This window comes from Blennius ocellaris (genome assembly GCF_963422515.1).
Source record: "Blennius ocellaris genome assembly, chromosome: 7".
In the NCBI taxonomy this organism is placed as follows: domain Eukaryota; kingdom Metazoa; phylum Chordata; class Actinopteri; order Blenniiformes; family Blenniidae; genus Blennius; species Blennius ocellaris.
Window position 1 is genome coordinate 25,918,452 of NC_137656.1, and position 24,048 is coordinate 25,942,499.

Consider the following 24,048-nt stretch of genomic DNA (forward strand, 5'->3'; position numbering starts at 1 on the left):
CTTTCTTAAGTTTTTGTCAAAAATGAATGTCACCTGAAATTTGGACTTTCTGCGAAGTGACGCCTGCTTCATCTCAATGGTTATGACTCATCAAAGAGCACATTTCCATGAATTGGTATTGGTATTGGTTTACTCAGATAAATAACTTATACGTGTATGTCGCTGGAGTTGCGATTGAAGCTTCTACCTCATGTACATGACAGACTCAGAATTCCCGTTATTACCATGTGTGAGTCTTCTTGTCTCCTTTTGAAATCCCAAGGAAAGTTAAAACCTCAATGTTATTGAATAAAACTCCGAGATCCACTGCTGTCCGTTGGCTTGCCAGAGTCTTCATTAACCCAACGACCTCAACTATAAATATTTAAGTGTCAGAAAGCCGGTCTGCTTGTCGGAGTTGAGCTAACTTCTGAAAAGAGTGCCCTGAGGGAGAGGAAAGGAAAGTACTGTTGTGATTGGCCGGTCTTTTTAAATGAGGATCTGTGTTGCGGAGAGCGTGCGATTCAGGGGTTAAGCCAAGTCTCGAGCGAGAATCGCTGTGTCACTGCAGCCGGGGGAGTGAGCGAAGCACCAGCCGCTCGGGTGGATGAAAGAGTGCGTTTCCGAGTGTCCGTTGGTGTGTGTGGCGGTGGCGATAGTGGAGCGTGGGCACGTGTGCACGATGACACATGTGCCCACTCTCCACGCAGCGGTGGAGGCAAGCGTCCTGGTGGGAGACACTGGCGATGACGACGGTGACGAGGCAGCGACGTCATCGCCACATGTGTTTCCTACCTCTCTTGCTCAATGCGCGCTCTCTCTCTCTCCCTCGCTCATTGGCACTCCATGGTCATGTGACCTAATGCTCTACTTCTTCTCTCCTTCCCTTAGACAGCTTCGGCTGCGCTGTTTCTCTTTGGGATTGACGCTCATCTGTCTGTGTGCGTGTGTGTGTGTGTGTGTGTGCGTATATATATATTAGAATATGTGCGGCAACAGCGAGCGAGACAGTGAACAGTTTACAGGGCCGGAGAGCGAGAGCGTCAGAAAGTGTTAGAACCGTCAACAATACGCTGTGCGAGACGGAGAAAGGACTCAGAAAAACAAAACAGAGACAAATCGAGGGAGGACGCAGGGCTGGATTGAAAAAAGAAAACGAGAGATCAAGAAAGACCACGAGGAACAGAGAAAGACAAATTAAGTGAAGCAGGGAGAGGTTTCGGAAGTTAATCCAGCCAGAGAGCGAGGTATAGCCGACTCACGCTTAGTAATGTAAGAGAGTAATACTACGCAGGAGCTGACAGCGATCTGCATGGGGGAGAACGCCATGTTTTCTTCCCCCCTCCTTCTCCTTCTCCTCTCAGTTAAATCTGCTCCAAAACTCCAGCAACGTAGCAGAGGAGGGAAGACCACAAGGCCGGTCAGCCAGCAAGTGGGCGAGAGGGAACATCCAGCGGCGTTGATGCCGCTGATAGCCACGATGGCAGCGGCGCCAAGGCAGAGCGATGGTGAGGAGAGAGGAGAAGGTTGCATCGTAGGCTCGCGGAGACGAGGGCACAGAAACGTTGCGTCCTTGTGAAGTGAAATAGGTTGATTACGCTGGATGCCGTTTGACAACAATCGGACAAGCCTCTTGTTCATTCCTCCCCGTCATCGTCTTCCCTCCCATCGCAGTCAGTCACATGAATCCAGTAACTCTTTCTCTTCAGGATTTCCCTCCGGTTGTGTTCCTTCTGTGTTCCTCCTCCAGCGTCTTCCTCCAATCTCTCCCCGACGTCCCGTTTCGCTGGCTTGCTGATGTCGAAGTGTAATTTTTCCGTTTCTTCTCCATTGACCTTCGAGCATAACGTTCTTCCATTGTTTTAACTGCATTTCGTTGAACGAGTTGCGATAGAGTGACCCTCGTCCTCTCACTCTGGCTGTTGAGAGAAGCTCCAACGAGAGCTCCAGCCAGCCGGCAACCTCTCGTTTTCACTGTCTTGTGCCGCCGTCAAGAGAATCTATTATCAGCCGCAAGTGTAAAACCGATGTCTTTTTGTGTCGAGGCAGAATAGGAGACCGATATGAACGCTGATGAGAGGGAAAGCGGACACTGAAGAACCATTATCGGTGGCTTCTCCTTTGGGCGAGGACTGCTGAGTTCAATCTATTTGCTTTCAAATTGGAGCCAAACCGTCGCAAAGGAACAAGCAGATTCCGTCTGGAGAAGGCATAAACAAGCAATGTATAATGTCGCTTTTGGTGGCTCGTTATTCCTAATGGTGCCATTGCGAGGTTGTTTTCGCTTCGCAGCCGCTGTTTCGCTTGGTCACAAAACTGCCAATATTGGGAGTTTGTGGATAAACAAATCACACGCAGACACATAGCCTAATATGTACTGTCATCGAGGCAGTGTTGAAGGGCGTGGAGGAAGACAGAGAGAGGTTTTCTCATTGGTAAGAGCTCTGCTGCGCTGTTTCCTAGGCTTCTGCTGCTAGCGACTCTCCCCCACTGCTCTCTCTGTTTCTGCTCACTGCACACTCCATTCCATCGTACGTGCCCGCTGTGGCTCAGATAATGGCCTCTCGCTCTGCACACACTGAAGGGAGAGAGAGAGGGAGAGAGAGCGAGAGAGAGAGAGGCAGAGGAGATGGAGGGAGAGGCTGCACGAGAGGGAGGGGAATGAAGGGAGGGAGGGAAGGCGAGAGGGAGAGGGGAAGGTGGGGGCTGCGAAGAGAAGCCGACTGCATGTGTAGTCAAGAGAAAGAAAGAGGATATTGAAAAAGGGAAGGGAGGAGCAGACAGAGATAATGAGAGAGGAAAAAGAAGAGAACAGAAAGCGTCAGCCGTAAGAAGAGGCGAGAGAATGAGAAACGTGTGCGCTGCGTCGGGGGGAGGTGTGCGGCGTGCGTGCGGCTGGCTGTGTCTGCGTGTGTGACTGCATGTATGTGCATTTCGCCGTTTGCTCTGTCTGTGCGCCGCACAGGCTGGGAGAGATAAAAGAGGAATACAACCCCAACGGGCCGGCATTGCTAGTGGACTGCTGTACCGGCAAGCAAGTCTCATGCTCCTCTCTGTCGCCTCTTCTGCTCTCTGCTCTTCGACCGGCAGCTCTGTCTGGACGTCTAGGAGGGCGTAAGTACTCGCCGCGGCCGGCAGCCCTCCGAGCCGGCTTCGTATTGTCAGGGTCTCTGCTCCATGTCGCTGCTCGGCACGGCAACGAGGGAAGGGGTTGGGGTGGGGGTGGGGGGGGTGGGAGGAGGAGGGAGGATGGGTTGGTGTTGTGTATCTGGGATTTAGGTTCAGCTGTCTACTCACAAGCTGCACTTAACCCCCTCACCACCACCACCGCCGCCACTGCCACTACTACTCACATGCTTTGTCTCCTCCCTCAAGCTTCTTCTTCATTTTTTTTTGAGCAGTGTCAGTGTTAAAAAGGCACTTGGTTTTGGCTTATCTCGTTTAAAGGGCTCTGTGTCTGGTCTACCGGGTTCTGTAGGATCCCATCCGGTTAGGTGTGTTCATGTTTGTGGATATACTGTGCGTGTGTGTGTGTGCGTGTGTGTGAATCTTGGACAAAGGTGTCTGTATTTGTTTGTGTGAAATAGCAGTGTTACAGTCAGTGAAAAGAAAAGGACAATTAGCTCTTGTCATGGTGTAAATATCTGTCAAACCACATGGTCTACGCTATCTGAGTGGAGCGCTGCAGGTGTCAACACTGCGTTTCCCTCCTGGACCGGAGTGTGAACTCACAAATGGTGGATAAGAGCACAGATTAAACAGGGATTCAAACAGATCCCATTTTTCCGGAGGTGGACGGTTTGTTTCCTGCATATCCAAAGCTCAATCTCCTCCACTTTGGTTCAGACGTTGAGCTCACGGTGCTTTAAACACGTGACTTTTATTGGCGTCTGCGTGCGTAACCGCGAGAAAAGAGGAATCGCGAGCGTGGCTGTGTACTGACAGTACGTGATAGTGGGATGTTTGGTTGTGCAGTGTTGCAGTTGCTCTTGTTTCAAAACACTGCAGTTCTCATAACTGCCGCAAACAGCTATTACCCCCCCCCCCCCCCTCCCCCTCCTCTTTCCCGTCTGATGCCACTGATGATAGCACAGACATGAGACCTCTCACGTATTGCACGCCGGCTGTTCATTGCCGCCGCCGCCCCCCCCTCCACCTCCAACCCCAATACCGCCACCTCTCATCAATAGTGCCGACACCCCCTGGGACCCCCACCAGACACAGAGCGCAGAAGGTGGATTCAAAAGACCCCAGCATACTGCCTGTCCAGTAATTAGCAACTTCAAAGGCTCATTTCAATAATATTCAAATGATGGGGAAGCTGGACGTCAGGTTTGCTTCTGCTGTCGTGCTCCGACGGCAACACAAACAGAAGCCATCTTTTTTCTTTCAGTCTGGATGGAGATGATAGAGAACTGGGTGACTCTTATCTTTCTGAATTCAGAAATTCTCCAAATTGATGTTGGCGTGTGAGACGTTCCACTGTTTAGGGTCAGCTTGTGTAGAAACGGTGTTCTTTTTCCTATTGCATTGTGTGTGTGTGTGTGTGTGTGTGTGTGTGTGTGTGTGTGTGTGTGTGTGTGTGTGTGTGTGTGTGTGTGTGTGTGTGTGTGTGTGTGTGTGTGTGTGTGTGTGTGTGTGTGTGTGTGAGAGCTATTTTCATTCCGAACCTGAGTGTTCATGCATTGAAGTTGAATTGTAAAACTTATGTAACAAAATCGGCACTTATTTAGCCTTGACTGTGGTAAATAAATAGAGTGTGAGATTAAGGCTGTGTCTTGAGATATCACAGCAAATATACATGGACCCTGTCATTGTTTTTCCTTTATAGGAGCCAGTGAGTGCGGAACAAAACACTGTTCAGCCACAACAAGAACTCTGTCAATGATTTCTGAACCTGCCCTTGAATCATTTTTGTTTTCATTTTAGCCTCATTCAATTAGAACCTCAGAGGAGATAATCCTGGGCTGAATACTGCTTTAAAGTGACCTTTTAGGACACAAAGAAAAAAAAAAAAGAACCCAATGAAATTGAACCATTTCTCTATTTTGTTTACATTTGGATTTATTATTGATACAATTCTGGTCAAAACTTACTCTCCAGAATCCTCAAGTAGATCAAAGTAGATCAAAACAAACTCTTTCAAAGTGTAGTTGGAGACAGGATCATGTGATATGTTGGCAGGTTTCAGTTGAGTTAACATTGCACGTACCTGTCACAATTCTGACCGAGAGAGGAAGTGAGATAAGGGCCACAACCGATCGGCTTCTGATCAGCATGAGTTCCTCAAAAGGCCTTTGAAATGTGCTGAAATGGCAAAAGAGCAAAACATGTCTGTCACTTGTTTTACTTCTACTAACTGAACGTTTAATACTTTTACATCTGCTCTGCTGCATCGTGTGATTCATGAAATGGAGATAACAAGTTCCTCAATGCAGAACAGGAAGAAATGATTGGCCAAATTGTTTTTTTTAACCTTCACATTTCACTTATCCAAACTGTAATAAAAGAGGAAAAAAGGAATTCAGTTGTAGACATATGAGATTACTGTTCTCATAACAGCACATCTGTGCATAGAAAGCAACTCATGGCCCCCGCTGGAGTTCTGGTTTGTCAGTAGTTGAGTTTAAAGGTCTCAACAATGTATGGAAATGAATGAAGTGCAGTCTAACTCTTCATGAACATTTTTTTTTAAAAACAGATTCACAAAACTATGCAAAGAATTCAACATTTCAGATATGTCGGAGAAAGGCCTGTATAGTATGACCATGATCTCATATCTACTTATCTATATAGGTCAGTTTATGTGCAGGTTACGATGTGGAGCATTTACTATACATGTAGTGTTTTTACTGTTTGGATGCTGAATTATATGTTAAACACGTAATATTTTGTCATATTTGATCATTTCTCTAATTCTACTGGTTTGTGTGCAAAATTGCGACAGTCAAGGTTTCTGTGTGTTTTTCTGCAGATCTGAGGTCTTTTGCTCTTGTTGGGTTTTGCTTCCTCTGTACTCCTCTTGCACATTGATTTTCCTCACACTGTTTGGCCTTATTGTTGATGAGAAAGAAGTTCATCGTACTGCCCGACCATTCTTACATTAGTTTTTATATTTTGTTAAGGGCAGTTGGGGTTGGTGGTGTAGGTGGACGTGGGTAGGTGTGTGTGTATGTGGCGTGGTGGTTGTGTCTGTGTGTGTGTGTGTGTGTGCGTTCGTGCAAGTGTTTTTATTAAAATTTTATGTGAAGCACTTTGTGTTACATTTTTCATTGTATGTAAAGTGCTCTCTAAATAAAGTTTGATTTGATTTGATATTGCATAGTTTTCAAAGTATGTCTATATAACTGAGGTAGGCACCAGGTTTTTTCTTGGCCTGGTTGGAGTCTTGTCGCTGTTTGTAATCATCCCATGTCTTCAAGCTCATCCTTCTCCTTATTTGTTGTACTTATAAAAGGTTTCTGCTGCCAAATGACAAACTGTATTGCTATAAAGAGTGTGATTTATGACCCATTGTGAATGAGACATCACAATATGATACAATTATTCCAGAATGCTTCAATAAAGTCAACCTCAGAAGTTGTTCCTGGATGTTTCTAGATCTTCGAACACTCAAAGAAGGTCTGCCAGGTTGAGGTGTTTTTACTACTTAGTAGAGGTCATGCAGTTCAAGTTACACCTGATCTGCCCAGATTTTAGCATAATTTAAAATCTTTCTTCATTTAAGTGTTCAATTTATCATGTGGCAGCATCTCTCACAGAAAAGTGAGCAAATAAGACTATAAAAAGTTCAACTTTAGTAAATCCTGTAACAATTAAACCGTCTGTGAGTTTCACAGCTGCATAACTGTAATGTTTAAACCCAAAGTTAAATGTAGTTTGCTTGGGTTTATATTAATGGCAACAGAGGATTGTTGCATTTCAGCATCAATGATAGAATTCAAATTAAACACCGTAAATCCTTCCCACACTGTAAGTCCAATACTTATTTGGTAGATTCTTTGTTAGATCCAATATTATTAAAATCGTTTTCCCATTAGGTCTAAAAGTGAAATGTTGAAGTGATTACTAAAATGACCAAGTTCACTCACTCAATTGATTGAGGTTGTTATCTGTGTACAGAAAATGCAGAAAAAGGCCCAGTGGAGGCGTGAGTGTCTCCTCTCCTTAGATTGTTGTAAGAAAGGATCAAATTAAATTTGAATTTGTACACTTATTTGCTTTATTTGGATGTTGCACTATTGAAACAATGTACTTAAATGTATATACATTGAGCTACATACTACCTTCCTCAATAGATGCTCTCTTATGCATCTACTCATTTTAGTTTATGGTGATTACTATATATACATCTCTTTAACCCAAACTCAGATTCTCAAACATTTACTTTGTTTCACTCACTTATTAACATAAGTTTTATCCTCTTGACTTTCCTCCTCCACTCAGGCTCAGTGATACAGTACCATGTATCTTTATCAAAAGATTAAAAGACATCAAGAGTTCCTGAAAAGGGATTTACATTTTATTTTCCTCATTCGTCTGTGTGTATTTTGTGATACAAGCTGACACACTTTAACTCCTTCCACGTGTTTTGCATAGCCCAACGGACCAGGGTTCATAATAAACTACAGTGAAAATGTATCATATGACCTGTGAAACACTTACATGTACTGAAATCACACAGCAAAATATTGTTGTAATTGTTTATGTAGGTATTTTTGAGGAGTTATTGATCTGACCCTGTAGCATAATACAGTATGAATGAGGAGGGGGATTGAGACTCAAGAAAAGTAAATGTCATGGGATCTTGCATTGATTATTACTCTGTCAAGTTTGAATAAAAGAGAATGATACTAATTCATTTGATCTGAAATAACGATAATACATATATAGGGCAACTTCAGACCGTGATCATTTTCAGGGTAGATCAGCATACCTGTATTTATTGGCGATGCGCAATCTCATAAACATTCATCCATTTTTGTGTTTCAGACTGTTCACAAAGTCACTTCAGTGGATGGCCCCAGAAGTGGAGGCCAGATGGAAATTGGGTCACATGACCGCCTCCAGGAAGGCGTGCTGAGCCTGGAACTGGCCAATGGGGTGAATCGCTACCCTACTGAAGATGACGCTTCTATGGAAACAGATCAGCAGAGAGCAGGAAAGGTGCCCCCGCGGCAAGGCTGGGTGTCGGGGCATGGCAAGGTCAGTGGCACCCAACAACAGCAGTCGAGTTGGACTGGCAATGGAGCAACCCCAAGTGAAACTGTCCACCATGCAAACGTGGAGGATGCCCACAATTTGGTGGCTTTTTCAGCTATAGCTGGCTCCTTGCCCCCTCCTTCCTCCTCCTCCTGCCGACTCGTGCAGCCTAACACGGCTCAGCTATATGAGAAGTTTACCCAGGAGACGGGTGGTGGTGGATCTCATGCCACACTCTCTGCGGGGGCCCTTGAGGGAAGCTGTCAACCTCCGGAAGACCTTAACACCCTGCAGACAGCACTGAGCCAAGCCAAACATGGACACAAGCCCCCGAACTGCAACTGTGATGGGCCTGACTGTCCAGACTACCTTGAGTGGCTGGAAAAGAAAATTAAGTTAGCAACTAATGAGGATCAAAGCTCCCGCAAAACAATGGATGGATCCCCGAATGCGCAGCCTCACCTTCAGCAACCTCATCTAAATCCTCAGTCCTACCAACCGATGAACGGTGGACACAAAATTGCAACTTCATGCTCTCATCAGCAACAGGTTGCTCAAGGCCCTCGCCCAGACCAAGTGCCCTGTTCCAAACCCCCGATTCCTTGCTCCCCCCAGGTGCTCTCCATAGCCAAGGAAAAGAACATCAGTCTTCAGACGGCCATCGCCATAGATGCCCTGACCCAGTTATCCAGTACCAGTCCACAAGCCCCTGGTCCACTGGGTCAGCTACTTAACAAAAGCAACTTTCATCACCACCAACATGCCCAGAACACATTGCTGCCCACTAATGGTACTGGCTTGATCCCGTCCTCTACTGGTATGCACTCATCCTCCTCACGCTCCCAGTCTGTCCCTCCAGGACTACATAACAGCCAGCAACACCCCTCAGCATTATGTGACCACCATAGGCCTCAGTCGCAGGGCCATTCACCCAGTGCTACCCCTCTCCCATCCTCTACCTCTCCCTTCCCAGGTCAGGGAAAACCTCCTGGATTTAGCCCTAATCCCCAGCAGTGGCAGCAAGGCTCAGGCAGAAGCTCTGATCCAAGGAATCCATGGATGTGTATCAAGTCTGAGCCTCAGTCTAAATTTGCCACTGCCCCTCAGAGTAGTTCAGATCCCATGTCAGAGCTCAAACAGTTGCTTGGCAACACCAGTGGCAAGTTCAGCAATGCTCCTTTCAAGCTTCCAGTTGCACAGCAGCATAGCTCAAACCAGAATGGCGGCATCCAGAGCCAGGACAACCCAGCTTCGGTCAGGATAAAACAAGAGTCAGATGCAGGTGAGCACTACCATCTTACTGCCTCTATGGGACATTATGGCATGGCTAATGGTCAGCAGCAGGGGCAGCACTACCCTGGCACCCCCCTTTCTCCTGGCCAAGCAGCCATCAGCCACTCCACTCAGGCAGCTCTGCAACAGCACCTTCACTACAAGAGGAACCTCTTCTCTAACCACTCCTCTGGCTTCGGAGCTCCAGGCCCGCGTGCACCTCTTGCTTGTCAAAACTTGAAAAAATGGTGGCCACAGATGGAGGCAGAGGGCTTGTCACATCTGGTCATCAAACAGCAACCCAAGGAACCCAAGAAGAAAAAAAGCAGCCAGGGATCTCCTGTCATTAAAGCTATGAGTGGGATGCTTGGAGGCCCCCCCCTCCCCAAACCCAAACAGATAATCATCAAGAAGACCAAGCAGAAAGCCTCCTTACCAACCTTCCTGCCTCAAACTCAGATCTCCATTCAAAAACCACCAGTTCACCTGGTGGACAGAGCCTCTGCCCTGAACAGCCCCCAAGCAGGTGCTTTCCCTTCTTTGCCCCCCCACAGTAACTCCACTCAGGCTGCTGCTGCAGGCCTCCCAGCCCCAGCCCAATCTCAGGTATTCATTTCCAATCCCTCAATGACTTCCAGTTCCACTGCTTCTATTTCAACATCAAACACTCCGGCTGTCATCAGTCCTCTTCCCCAATCTTTGACTCCTGCCACCCATGTTAGGCCAGAAGCAGTGCGCAGCCTGGCCTCAAGAAACACCAGCACCAGCACACCTGTGACCTCCACATCTCCATTCAGCACTTCAAAATTACAGAGTCTGATTAATATTGACCCCAAGTATGAAGAACTGATTCGTCAATTTGAGGCTGAATTCGGAGACTCTGTCCCAAATGCATCTGCCAATCAGCCCACGGAGGAAACTGCTCCTGGCCTTAAGCCAGGGAGTCAACGCTTGAGCAGCCCTCAGGACCCCAGACCCACATCATCTGCTTCCCAGTCAGTTCCCGTAGTTGCTAGTTTCACACCTCACTCGGTTGATCATGAGATGGAAGTGAATAAGAATGAGTCAGGGACCCAAAGTCAGAAAACCTTGCAACAGGAATCTACAGAAAGCCCTCTCGAGAAACACCAGGAGAGGCCATTTTATGTACCTCTGCATCAGGGGGTAGTTCAGGACAAGCAGCAGCTCCAGCCCAGGCCATCAGAGGACACATTCAGCATGCCCTGCTCTCCTCTGCCTAAACGCATGAAGATCGAAGCCTCGGGTGACATAGCAGTACTGTCCACGACATGCTATTCAGAAGAGGACACACCAACAAAGGACAGTCTGCCCTCATCTCCATCTCTCAGAGGCTTTCTGGAGTCTCCTCTACGCTACCTGGACACCCCCACTAAGAGTTTATTGGACACTCCTTCTAAAGATCTTCAGGCTGAGTTCCCTACCTGTACCTGTGTAGGTGAGTCTGGGCATTAATGCTGACCTATATTTGTATGTTTGCAGGTTGTCTATTCAGACACCAATGACAAAGAATTCACACTGCTTCAAACATTACACTTTTATCTTTGAGGGGAGAAAATTTAGCAAAGACTGAAAAAAACGTTCCAAAATCATGAATGATGCAGTTTTGCGGATTTAACGCTACATCACTCCACCAATTCAGCCACACAGATCCACAGTTTACTTTCTAATTCCTCCCTTCTCCGGTCTCCTGTCTTGTTGCTGGTCGAATGCGTCTGAGAATGTGTTTGTTGCCATGATGTGCAGCCACGGCTATCCTGACTGTGACAGTGTGAGGGCAGTCTGAAGGCAGCAGGCACGGACAATAGCGGCAGTGGCAGAAGGAGGCTTTTGTGTGGGTTTGGGTCTGGCAGGCAAGCAGAACACAATCTTTGTCTAACAGAAAGGGGTCAGTCCCACAGTTTGGGCAGCACCACGTTTAGATTATTTATTTGCAGCACAGTGGGTGGTCCTACAGTAAAAAAAAAAAAAAAAGCGTAAAATAATAGATGAAATGATAATAGATTTGCCTGAACAACCAAATACAGTGGATTCGGCCTTTATTAAGACACTGTTGCAATACATACTGTCTCTCTTTATGAAGCCATGAATTAATGAGTCAGTAAATTAGGATTGTGCTGCTGTCCATTAACCTTGTGCAATAACCAAATAATACAAGATTGATTTTCATGGAAGCTATTTGAAAATTGCATTCATTTTCTTGCAGTTAGTGGTCATTAATTGTAGATTTGTGAAGAATTAAGGCTGTCCATACTGACCCAAGATACAGAGAAAGAATTGTATCAAAGCGGGTCACCAGCTCAATAGAAAAGCTTAGTAACCCTGCCAGACATTATTTATTGTAAAACTTGGCTACTTAGTAAATTATCAACCCTGCACTGGAAAGACACATCTACTAACACAAACTAGTAAAGTACTCATGCATAATGTACACAAGAGTTTAGTACACTTCCTGCTATAAGCCACGGCTCAGTGCTTCCTTGAATTCAACGGGATTCTCACCTCACATCACCTCTGAACCAAAGTCACATAAACACCTTATTTAAAATAGTCATCTGATTTGGTTGATCATTTACCTTTTAGCACATTCAGCTCTTCATGTTATCCAGAGTTTGTGTTGCAGCACAGATAATACTATCCTGGTTAAATTTCAGTTCAAATCAAAGTCCATTGGGGACCCTTCAATTGAATACATCACTCTTCCTGCTGCACAATGTGCCATACAAACATTAATACTGGAGTCAGAGAGTGCGGCTTACAACCATAGGCATGCGTTCGCTAGAGGTCAGATGCATTCTCACACAACAACATAAACACAGACACACCCTTTACTGGCTGTCAACACTTCCCCACACCGAATCATTCATGGAGACCTGAAATGGCGCCGACGTCACCGAGTGTCTGCCAGCAGGCCGCGCCCCGCTGTCACAGTCTGTTCAGGGTATGTGTGTTCATGTGTGTGAACTGCATGTTGGAATCAGCTGAGTCTGAATGATGACTCAGTTCGAGAGAGGACAAATTGTTGTTTTGGTTTTCAGAAATATCTGGAACAAGAGGGATGTTATCAGTGGCAAAGTCAACCTTTACTCTTCTCATGTTTCTAGTATCCAACAGGGACACTCAGTTCTAAGAAACACTCATTCATTTGAGGAGGACTAGAGACGTCAGGGAAAAGGTGTATGACCTCTATACGAGAGGAGATCTGTGAATCACTGCTCATAATGTTAATACAAATGAGCAGCCTCCATGTATTCAACTTAAAGCCTTTTGGTAGCGAATCTGCTGGAGCCAGTCGACGATGGACAGGTTTTTATGGGATGAGTATTCCTTTTTAACCCTTAAGCTATTTCTCAGGTCAAATATCAGAAAGTCAAAGAGGGTTGCTTTTAACACACAAAGTCCTGTTTTGTTGGGGGCCAGTCTTTTTGCAGGGCACAGTTATTTTTCTTCTCTCAAAACTAGTTTCAATCAAGATTTGAACTTCGGTCACTCAGTTCAGAGTCCAGATTACTGTCCACCACACCGTGAACCCATATGAAATACTGGAAGAACAGATTTTAGGAGATATTTTTACCCCAAAAATTGTAAAATAACGAAATCTTTGGCTGCTGTCCTCCTGCGCCTCATGATATTTCTTTGAAGAAATACAGGAGTGTAAAGTTGTGCAAAGTTTAAAAGTGATTTGCGTAATTGGTGGAGCTTTCTCATTCTCTGTTGTCTTTTTTTCCCCAAGAACAAATCCTAGAGAAAGATGAAGGGCCGTACTACAATCACCTGGGAGCCGGACCTACGGTGTCCTCCATCCGAAGCCTGATGGAGACGAGGTTTGACATTTCTCTCCTCTCATCTCTTCTTCTACTTTCTTTGCAGCTTCCACTGCCTCCTCTCTTCTCTCTACCTTCTGTACCCCTGCTCACATTGTGTCCTCAGGGAATCTATGACCCAGAATCCACTAGGAGGAGCCGAAAATATAAGCACCATCAGCATATCACAGGCAGAGCGAGAAACGCGGGAGTAGCAGCAGATGACAACTGAGGGAGAGAAGAATAGGAAAGGAAGACAGACATCTAATTACAAAGGGAGAATAAAATGAGGATAAAAGAAGAAGATGAATTACCTGCAAATAATGTCTATGCGGATTTTAATCAAATTCATGTCAAGAAGTCAAATGACAAATCGTTGTTGCTTTGCCTACAGTGCATCAGCTTGAACCTCAGTAATGGAGATGCTATTGGGTTCTATCACCAAAACATCGGTTTTTAACACAAAGTTTGTTGAATAAGTGTGCAAACACACTATATACTCTTTGTTGTAATAATATTTGTCATATAAACACTACCTGTGATTGCACTGAAGCGCACATGTGCCTGCTTTTCACCATGTGGCTGTGCTTGAATGAGCCCGGTCAGTCATTAGTTATTGGAGAGCTCCGGGAGTGAGCGAGGGGGGATGTTTGGCCACTTTTTGTTGTTTGAGAGATGACGCAAGATGTTAAGACCCTATAGTCCCAAGCTGACCTTTGACCCACCTCTGACCTGAGCAGGCCACCCCTGTGGGGACTGAGCCCATCCCCCCCTGCCACTTTCTCATCCGCCTCAGGTTGATTCCCATTCAGCGGGAGCTCCTTGCGTCCGCTGTCACGCCAAATCTACTCAGGGCTGAAGTTTTCACAAAGGCAGGTAACTAGCGAGCGGCGGGATCAGATATGAGCCGTGAGCAGACATCTGACAAGTCCCGATGACCGAGCCGTGCCCCAGCTAAACCTCTGACCCCTCCCTCCCTCCCCTGCACCGACCAGCACACACCATTAAGACAAGGACAAACACAAATGCACAAAAACAAATAGAATTGTGTGTGTGCAAGAAAGCTAATTCCTTCAAGAGTCACAAACACCAGCGTGGAAATGCCTCCACGAGAAAGTCCCGCGGCTCACAATCTGCACGGTCTGGTTTAATCTGCCATGCTCGTGTGAATCTCAGCAGAGTTGTGTAAAAATATAAATTCCTCCCCAGCTCTTGTTGATGAGGTTTCTCATTTTGACATGCCGCTTGTCTCTCTCAGACTGCTGGTACAACAGAGTTGGCATGAAATGTAAGAAACGCTCCAGATGGATTCAGTCATGACAAAATTAATTGATCAACATCAAAACCGCATGATTTCACCTCCAGTCACATCACCACGTTTGACGTTTAATAGTGGTCATGAGTTTTCTGTGTTTCGGTGATGTGGTACTTGAGTCTGAAACAATGTGTTTAATCAGAGCCTCCAGATTTGCTCAAAGTGAATTAACATTTTGGCATTTGCCCTTTGGTTTGAGACAGTCTGAGTAGATAAACAGTGTGCGGTGCGGCTGCCGGTCGACATGCAGCTGTCGACTTTGTCCTGAGTTCAAGTTTAACTTTTAAGAGAACATGTGAGGCCGTGAAAAACTGTTGTCGGCTTTTGTCTGTCTCAGTTTGTATTTTGGAGGTTGGCTGTGCCTCCCTTAGGGCGCTGACACACAGGAAAACACTGCAGAGGGTGTTTGACAGTCAGACAGCAGAGCTGGAAGTCAGTCAAGTAACAAACATCAAGGGACACAAACGGGTGGAGAAAGTTCATGCAAAATTCACTTAGGAGACCTGCGTGTTGCATATCCTGCAAAATTTGTGTACCTCATGCTTGCAAAACTAATGTTTTGCTACTTAACTACAATAAACCATAAACTTTTGGCCTCATAGTAAACAAAGACGGATTTATGTTGAATGTTTTAACCTTCCAGAGATGGACATTAAAGGATCATTGACTGAAGTGAAATGTCAGGTATTGTGGATTTTGTGGGAGGGGATCACTTCTTTCAAGAAATGTGAAGCACCGTTACTTCAGCAATTCCAAACTTGGACTCCGTCTACATGATAACGATGCTCCGAGCAACGAAGGAAAACATACGTTTTGGGAAACACTGCTGCAACGCATGCACAACAGGGCCATAACAAATAGTTGATAGACAGCAACAACAGTGACTTCCTCCAGAGTGTCATGACTCTGAGTCCATAATCAACCAGTTCTCAACGAACTTACTTAGTAAAATAAATAAATAAAACAACGAACGGACGGATGGACGAACGAACGGACGAACAAACGAACAAATTAATTCAAAAAGGACATCACTTTCAAAACGATGCTGTATGAACATGAAACAAAAGCACAAAAATGATGCGTTTTCAATTAAACCCTTGTTTTGTCAACGTGTCCTGAGCTGCAATTTAATTTACGACTCGGCCTTCACTTGGCTCAGTGAAAGAAAAGAATTGTTCCTTCCTGCCTGAGGCGGAAGAAAAAGGTTGAAAGTAGAAACGTGTTTGTGTGAATGTGTTGCTGTTGTGCGTCTGCTCTTTCGTCAGAGTTATCTGGTTCACCATCAGCCATGTGGCTACCGGTTTCTCCCCGTCATAGACGCTACATCTAACGGGGGCCTTTTCTCTTTGGGACACTTATTTTTTAGTCTGCGTCATCTAGTTACTTAATTTACTCTTGTAAACGTCATAAAATAAAATATAAGAAGAACACAAAAGAATACAACATTGTATGCATGCAGACTTTTCACACCCAGTGTGAAAAGTCAGTAGTTGCCATGACTTGAAGTTGCCATGACTTGAATGTTATAAACCATCTATAAACAGAAAAAGGAGTCTTGGTTTTGCAAACCTAAACACGCAATGCTGCATTTCAGACAGAAAGTATGAGGGTGTGATGGTATGCTTACTTAAATGTGGTAATGAAGTATTTTATTACTTTCTTTATCTGTATAAACGTTAAATGAACAAATTCTTCCCTGTCTGTGTAGGTATGGAGAGAAAGGCGACGCCGTCCGGATTGAGAAGGTTGTGTACACAGGCAAAGAGGGAAAGAGCTCACATGGATGTCCCATTGCTAAGTGGGTAAGTAATGTTTACCACTTAGCTAATGTTTTAAAGACTTTCAAACTCACTGCAAATGGATAACCTTGCAGCTTGCAACTTTATTCATGTCATTCAAAAGTTCATCTGACAGTTAATTGAAAGTTTGACCACAGTCCCACAGTGTGTGAAAGTGAAAGGGCGGAAAAGTGTGGAGAAGTTGTTGTTTGTGTGTTTTTGTCCCACCTGACAACTGTCACAGCAGGCTGGAGGCAGATTTATGTCACATGTGTGTGTTTGTGTCCTTGTTTTTAACTATATTTGCCTGAGCAACCACTACAGTCATTGGCAGTAATGTGTTGTTTAAAAGTATTGTGTTGGGGTTGAGGTTATAATTAGGCCGGGGATAAGGTTTCCTTTAAATCATCATATACAAGGTCAGAGTAAAAGGCTGGTGATTGCATCATTTCAAGGGTGGGCCCTCACAAGTACTGCTATGTAAATGTGTGTGCGTGTGTTTGTTTGTTTGTTTGTTTGTGTGTGTGTGTATGTGTGTAATGAGGAGTCCTGGGGAGCCACACAGGGGAGTTTGTCATCCACACTGAGGAAACTAGTAGGAGGTCTCCCTCTGTAACAACTGCCAGGCCTCCTGTCCTGTGACAGTCCTGACACATCCTGCTAATGACTTTATGGATTCAAAACAAGCGTCCCACTGAGGGAGGAGGGGGCTGTGGTCTGGGGCCCCTCCTGCCGGCGGGGACAGTGGAGAAGGCACATTTCCTTATATCGTCTCGTACGATATGTACATAGAATCACATATTTTTGCCTATTTCGTGCTTATTGTGGGGAAAATATTAGATATACACAGATTGTCTTGATGAGGAGTTCAAACAAACACGTTTTAGTTAAGGGGCCACATGCAGCCACATTTCATTTTGAGTGGGCCAGAACAGTAAAATACTGCCATAATAACCCTTAAATTTAAACTTTAAAGTTTTTCTCCTTGTTGTGCAGACGATATGTGAAGAAAAATGCTATATTTTTGAATATTTTTACAAGCTCAACTCTGGCAGCATGGTTTTGACTCAGAGGTAGCTCGCGTTCATGCAAGTAGCTCATCTTGGGTCTCAGTGTTGTGTTGTATCCGCTCCTCGTAAAGAATTTGTTTGAAAAATGTAAGGGGTCTTTGAATTTTTAGGCCAGATTGGAGCCTCTTGCGGACCAGCGTTGACACATGTACTTTATGTTTGAGATCATATCAATTAGTTGCATCATGAGAATAGACTTGTCTTTGGTCAGTTATGCAGTTAAATTATATACGATTGCACGATACAGTGTAACCTAATCTTGCACACAAAGTGCTTTTCTGTGTCAGACATCTGCTGGACAAAGGTAGTAACTACAAAACTCAACACCAGGTCTGCGGTGTGCCGTCTTCATTTGGTCCCTCTGACTTGGATTTTTAAATTGAAATGCAAATAAGATTTAAAGTCATGTTGATCATCTTTTCCCTGTCAGGTGATCCGTCGCGGCAGCGAAAAGGAGAAGCTGCTGTGTCTGGTGCGTCATCGTGCAGGCCACCACTGTGCCAACGCCGTCATCATCATCCTCATCATGGCCTGGGAAGGAGTGCCCAAGGCGCTGGCTGACAAGCTGTACCACGAGCTCAGTAACACCCTCCCCAAATATGGCAACCCCACCAGCCGACGCTGCGGCCTCAATGATGAGTGAGTAGCTGACGGAGAGTTTTCCACATAGACTTTGCATGGATGTCACATGTTTCAGTCACGAGACGAGATCGAATCGTTAAGAAGGTGCTTCAACAATATCTGAAGTCGTTAGTTTCGAAAAGGCGAAAAGTGTGCTAAAAATGGCCTTGCAAGGAAGGGGCACACGCCTTTCTATATGTGAGACACGTGGAATGGGATGTAAAGTTCGACTTTCCGATGAGTAGTTTCACTCCAGAACAGGAAGAAGTGATGCATGGATGTTCCAGATGTGTGCACACTTTTTAGCTAGAAACTACACACATAATTAGCCTCAGATGAATATCAAAACAGTCCTGTTGGTGGTGGTTTGTCTTTAACAACCTAGAAGCAGATGTTAACTGTGTAGGGCTGAGCTCACTCACCCAGCATTACCCATTCATATATTTTAAATATATGAATGTGGATATAATAGCTGAGATTTGTCTGCGGAGCTACGTACTCATTATTTTTGAATGACTCACTGTCTCCCCCTGCAGCCGTACTTGTGCCTGCCAAGGCAAGGACCCTGAAAGTTGTGGTGCCTCCTTCTCCTTTGGCTGCTCCTGGAGTATGTACTTCAATGGCTGCAAGTACGCCCGAAGCAAAATGCCACGCAAGTTCAGGCTTCAAGGAGATCACCCTGAAGAGGTATTTATCATGTATAAGCCTTCTGTTTCACAGCATTATATGAAACCTGTTAGGTTGTAGTGGCTGGGGCTCATTTACTAGAGCTGGTTGCCTTCCAATCCCAAGAATGGGGTTAAATCCTCCATTTCACCTTGAAGCATCAATGAGAAAAAAGGCTGAACCACAAGTTACATCCATTTTTGTCTGAGTGCTTTGCATGGCACTTACGGGTGAATGTGACTGCTGAAGCGTTTAAATGTTCAACATAACTGAAAGTCTGTTTAGAAAATAAACACATTCTGTGTTTCTACTTTTTCTTAATTGTGATTTATATTTTTGTTTTCCAGGAGGATAGACTCAGGGACAACTTCCAGAGTCTGGCCACTGAGGTTGCTCCATTGTACAAGCGGTTGGCTCCACAGGCCTTCAGCAACCAGGTTTGTTGTGTTTACACACTAGTAGCTTTATTCCACTGATTTTATTTGCCCTCCTGATGTCACACACAGGGAGTAGTACAAACTGTCTTACTGCTGAGACCAGAGATCTCATGCAACCACGGTGAATTGTTTGGTCGCACACATTGGAATGAATCTCACCGGACTCGTGTGGACTGACTGAACTCAGTGCTGTAGTAGATCATATGCATGAAGAGAATATCAAAGTTCTAATAGTTGTGAATGTCTTCTATTTCAGTGTCAGTCAGAGTTCAAAGCTCCGGAGTGCAGGCTTGGCTTGAAAGAAGGGCGTCCATTTTCTGGAGTCACTGCATGCATGGACTTCTGCGCTCATGCTCATAAGGACCAACACAACCTCTACAATGGCTGCACAGTGGTAAGCACACTCCTTGTTCTTTGATTTTGTTGGGGAATAAAAGATACGTTGATGTTTCAGGTAAATAGACCAAATTCTATTTAACCTCAGCGTCCGTCCTCCCCTGTTAGGTTTGTACTTTAACTAAAGAGGACAACCGCGCGGTGGGTGAGATCCCCGAAGACGAGCAGCTCCATGTGTTGCCTCTTTACACCGTATCCCTGACTGATGAGTTTGGCAGTGAGGAGGCTCAGCGCCTCAAAATGAAGACAGGAGCCATGCAGGTACTTCAGGCTTTCCGTCGTGAGGTACGCAAGCTGCCCGAACCGGCCAAGTCCTGCCGACAGCGACGACTGGAGGCCAAGAAGGCGGCCTCGGAAAAGAAGAAAAATAAACTCATACAGCAGTCAGGGGAAACGCCGGAGAAAACGGAGGTCAAGATGGAGGTCCGCATCACCAATTCCCCTCAACTCCAAGGCAATAAAGGTTAGTGCATGTTTTGGTGTCACTGCTATGTTTGGTGTCACTGCTATTGTTGAATTAAAGAGCCAAGGATAAAAAAAAAACAACAACTATGATTTGAAAAATCTATTGCATTGAAAAAGATGATATATGATACAAGTTTAGTTTGTAATCAATCAATTTTTCTTTCTTTCAAACAACCAGCAATTGTAAAACAAGAAGTGAAACCCAACATCACAAAAGAGCCCTTCAATGGATCAATGGATGGATACCCTGTGCAGGCACCAGACCCACTAAATACCTTGTACCCACAACCTGCCTACTATGCAAGGGGAGGCCTCCCCCCAACTGGCCAGCCCTCTGCACCCGACGCAGTCAATGGTTACCACCCCAGTCTGCCTGCTATGCCCTATGGCTACTACAGCTATCCACCCAATGGACTTTTCCGCCCAAAACTGAGGACCTACGAAGGTCGAAATGCCTCTTTGGCCAAACCGGGAGGCAAGACTGTCCAGGTTGATACAAAGCCTGACATTCAGAGTCTTCAGGCCAAACTGGCTCAGTCGTGTTCCAGCCATTCAGAGCAAACCCTCCAACCAAACCTCAGCGCATACAGCCAGCCGGCAGACTACAGCCAGTCCCGTCCTTCGTCCGTCTCCTCTGAGTCCTCCAACAGGGGAACTCCTGTCATCAAGCAGGAACCGATGGATGTGCCAGTCTATGAAGGTGCTTTGCCCAACCAGCCTGGTGCTAATCCAATGAGAACCACACCCCAGCCTGCAGCCTGGCCTGGCCACAGGCCAAATGGAAGCATTACTCCAACCTCCTGGGATGGGCATCTAAACCGTAAACAAAGCAACGAATCCCCATCAGTGACCCCTGACAAGCAGCAGTTACACCAGCATCCTCAGCAGCGGCAACAACCATCTCCTTACCCTCAGCAATGGACTTCCTACCCTGGCTCAAATTCCCCTGCCCCTTCACCATCAATCCAGGTACCTCTTTCTCCATCTCCGTCCCCTCACCTTGGCACAACACTTCAGGCTAACATGCACCAGGGTTCAGCACGGCCTCTCACTCCACGGCCAAGTACCCCTCACTCACGCTCACTTACTCCACAGCCAGGCACCATTGGTCCAGGCACCCCAAGGCACTGGGTCAGTCCTGCTCCTAGTCCACAACCAAATGCGTGGGCCATGGGTCCTGCAGCATATAACCCTGATTTGAAGCACAGTAATCCTGCAGGAGCCTACCCGGACAAGATGTGGTCTAAAACCGGGGAGAGTCGATGTTCAACCCCACTGGGGCTCCAAGAGAAAGCTTGGAAGTCTTGTGGAGGATCAGTGGCAGGCAGCACTCCTTCCCCTGCCCCCGAGGGCCGCCTCTTCCCTGACGCCCTGCAGCAGTCAGGTCAGGCGTGCTACGATCCCAGCCGTGCTGAGAGTGACGCTGAGAGCACCACATTTGACGACAACGAGGTGTGGTCCGACAGCGAGCACAACTTTCTGGATCCCCATATCGGTGGTGTGGCGGTAGCACCAGCCCATGGCTCCATCCTGATCGAATGTGCCCGTCGGGAACTGCATGCTACAACGCCACTTAAAAAGCCGGATCGCTCACACCCCACACGCATCTCCCTGGTCTTCTACCAGCACAAGAACCTCAACCAGCCCATGCATGGCCTGGCTCTATGGGAGGCCAAAATGAAGCTGCTGGCGGAGCGAGCGCTGCAGAGGCAGCAGGAAGCGGCTCTCCTCGGCCTCTCCCAGGAAGACATCAAGGCTCTCGGGAAGAAACGCAAGTGGGGGGCGACAGTGGCAGGTGCTAGTCCAGGACCTGGACAATCTAAAGACAAGAAGGAGGGGCCAGTGACGCGGTTTTCCCCCTCGTTCTGCACCACCTCCATGGTTACTGTGTCTCCCTATGCCTTCACCCGCCTCACTGGGCCCTACAGCCACTTTGTCTGAGGCCCGACGGACACAAAGAGACTGATTACTACAGAGTGATGTGGCAGAGGGCTGGAGAGGGCAAAGAGCAGGATGAATGTCTCTCAGCCGTCCCACAGTATGGCATCTCTCCATCCTGCCCCCTTCACAGTCCATATGGAGGAGAGGACATTTTTTTTGTTTTTTACCTCATGTCAGGCAGTGGTTTGGACTTCAGACACGCTGCCTGTGGTGCTCCTCCTCTCTTCCCTGGAGAGGAACTCCATTGCTTTTTCTTGTTTATTGAATTTTAATGATTCTAATTATTGCTATTATTATCAATATTATTATGATTGCTATGGTTACTGTCAATGTTGTTATTACAGGTATTATAATAATGAAGACTTGTTTTTTATTATTGTTGTTTTCATTAATGTTATTATTAATGAGGTGATTGTTTTGGGTTATATATTTTTTTAATCAATCAGTCTGAGTCTGACTGCCTCAGACAATTGCTTTTTCCATGTTTGGAAATTGTGTGCCCTTGTTTCTGGTTTTTTATTCTTTTGTTCTCAATCTTAAAGCTGTACTCTGAGGAGGAGCCATCATCTGCTTCAAAGGACAGCAAATCAATATGGCAGCTATCAGAAATTAAAAAAAAGAAGATCAACTTCTTTATCAGTAATTGAAAAATATCTTAACTTTAAGCTGGATTCAATCATAGCTATTATCACTGGGGATTCATTGGGAAATCCAGATAATTTAGATCAATTCTTACATAATTTGCATAAAAGCCACCAAAACCAGATATCAATGTAGTTCTATGTGAAAATGACTGGTTGTATTGCACTAACACAATTTACCACACCTTTTTTAGGTTTCTCAGTGAAACATGTTTTAACACATGCACTCTAAATGAATACCTACCAACATGATGTTTTTGCATTGTGTTTTCATTAGGGTAGACAAGTAAAAACAAATATATGACAAACTATAACTGCAATTGCTGCTGGCCTTTCCATCAGGCGATGTGTTCCTCTTTTTTACCCCTCTAGCTTTTGACTGGTGCTCAGCTTCCGACTCGGATCGATCTTCATTCCACAACTCTTCATAGCATTCGGTGCTGTATTTAGGTGCTCTGAACTCAAATTTGTCTCACTTAGTATTTGGAAATCAATATTTTTTTGCTTTGTCTAAGGTGGGGAACCAAAATCATGTGTTATTTTGTTTATTCTGGGAGACAGAAAACATGCTGTGCAAAGGAAAACTGTTGTGAATTAATCTTACAGATACTTTCCCATATGTATGCTTATTTTCTGAGGTTTTGGTGTTTGGAATTTTTGTGTCACCAAGGCCAGTGATACTGTTTGCAAATGCTATTTAGCCCACACGTGCTCAACCAAGCTGTACCTTCCTGCTATAGTCAAGTGGGGGTGAGCACTTCCCAGTGTAAACTGTAGAGGGCAACAGTGACTGCTGTTTTAAAAGCGGTGTGTACAAAACAAAACCTACAGGCACTTGAGATCCATCGAGAAGCCGGGAGGAGCTTTGCTTTGCTGCTTTAGCCAAACGAGGCCAGCAGAGGGCGCCCTCACACGCAAACAGCAGCTCAAAGTGAAGCTTGTCCCATGATGGCAAACAAATGTGAGTCTTGGGTCGGAGCAGATTGAAACAGTGTGGAGACAGAAGTGCTTTTGGTGCTCACACACACACACACACACACACACACACACACACACACACACACACACACACACACACACACACACACACACACACACACACACACACACACACACACACACACACACACACACACACACACACACACACACACACACACACACACACACACACACACACTCTGGTGCTCTCCTACTACACTTGATTCCACTGTGAAGGGCCACTCCTTCCTCTGCATGGTGCTGTCATCTTGGAGCAGAGCGAGGAGCGTCCTTCCGCAGGCCACTTGTCATCACGGCTGCCTGTGATCACAGCCCAGTCACAACTGGTTCCTCACGAGTCGATTTTGGAGTTAATGGTGGCATGAAGTGGTTTTTGTCTCAAACAATGTCCACTGTAGGGGTTAGGAGAAAGCACGGCCATCCCACACATGTCTTGGTGACC

General features: G+C 45.7%; 1 protein-coding gene across 1 annotated transcript; it reads left to right on the forward strand.

The window, feature by feature from the left end:
• Positions 1-2,699: 2,699 nt before the first annotated feature.
• tet3 (tet methylcytosine dioxygenase 3) lies at positions 2,700-22,103 on the forward strand. The gene is made up of 10 exons (XM_080499714.1): positions 2,700-3,093; positions 7,972-10,909; positions 13,205-13,295; positions 16,298-16,391; positions 17,868-18,076; positions 18,595-18,745; positions 19,072-19,161; positions 19,418-19,555; positions 19,666-20,020; positions 20,201-22,103. Exons 2-10 carry the CDS (start codon positions 8,020-8,022, stop codon positions 21,961-21,963), a joined length of 5,781 nt encoding a protein of 1,926 aa, XP_080355840.1. The 5' UTR covers positions 2,700-3,093; positions 7,972-8,019; the 3' UTR covers positions 21,964-22,103.
• The last annotated feature ends 1,945 nt before the right edge of the window (positions 22,104-24,048 follow it).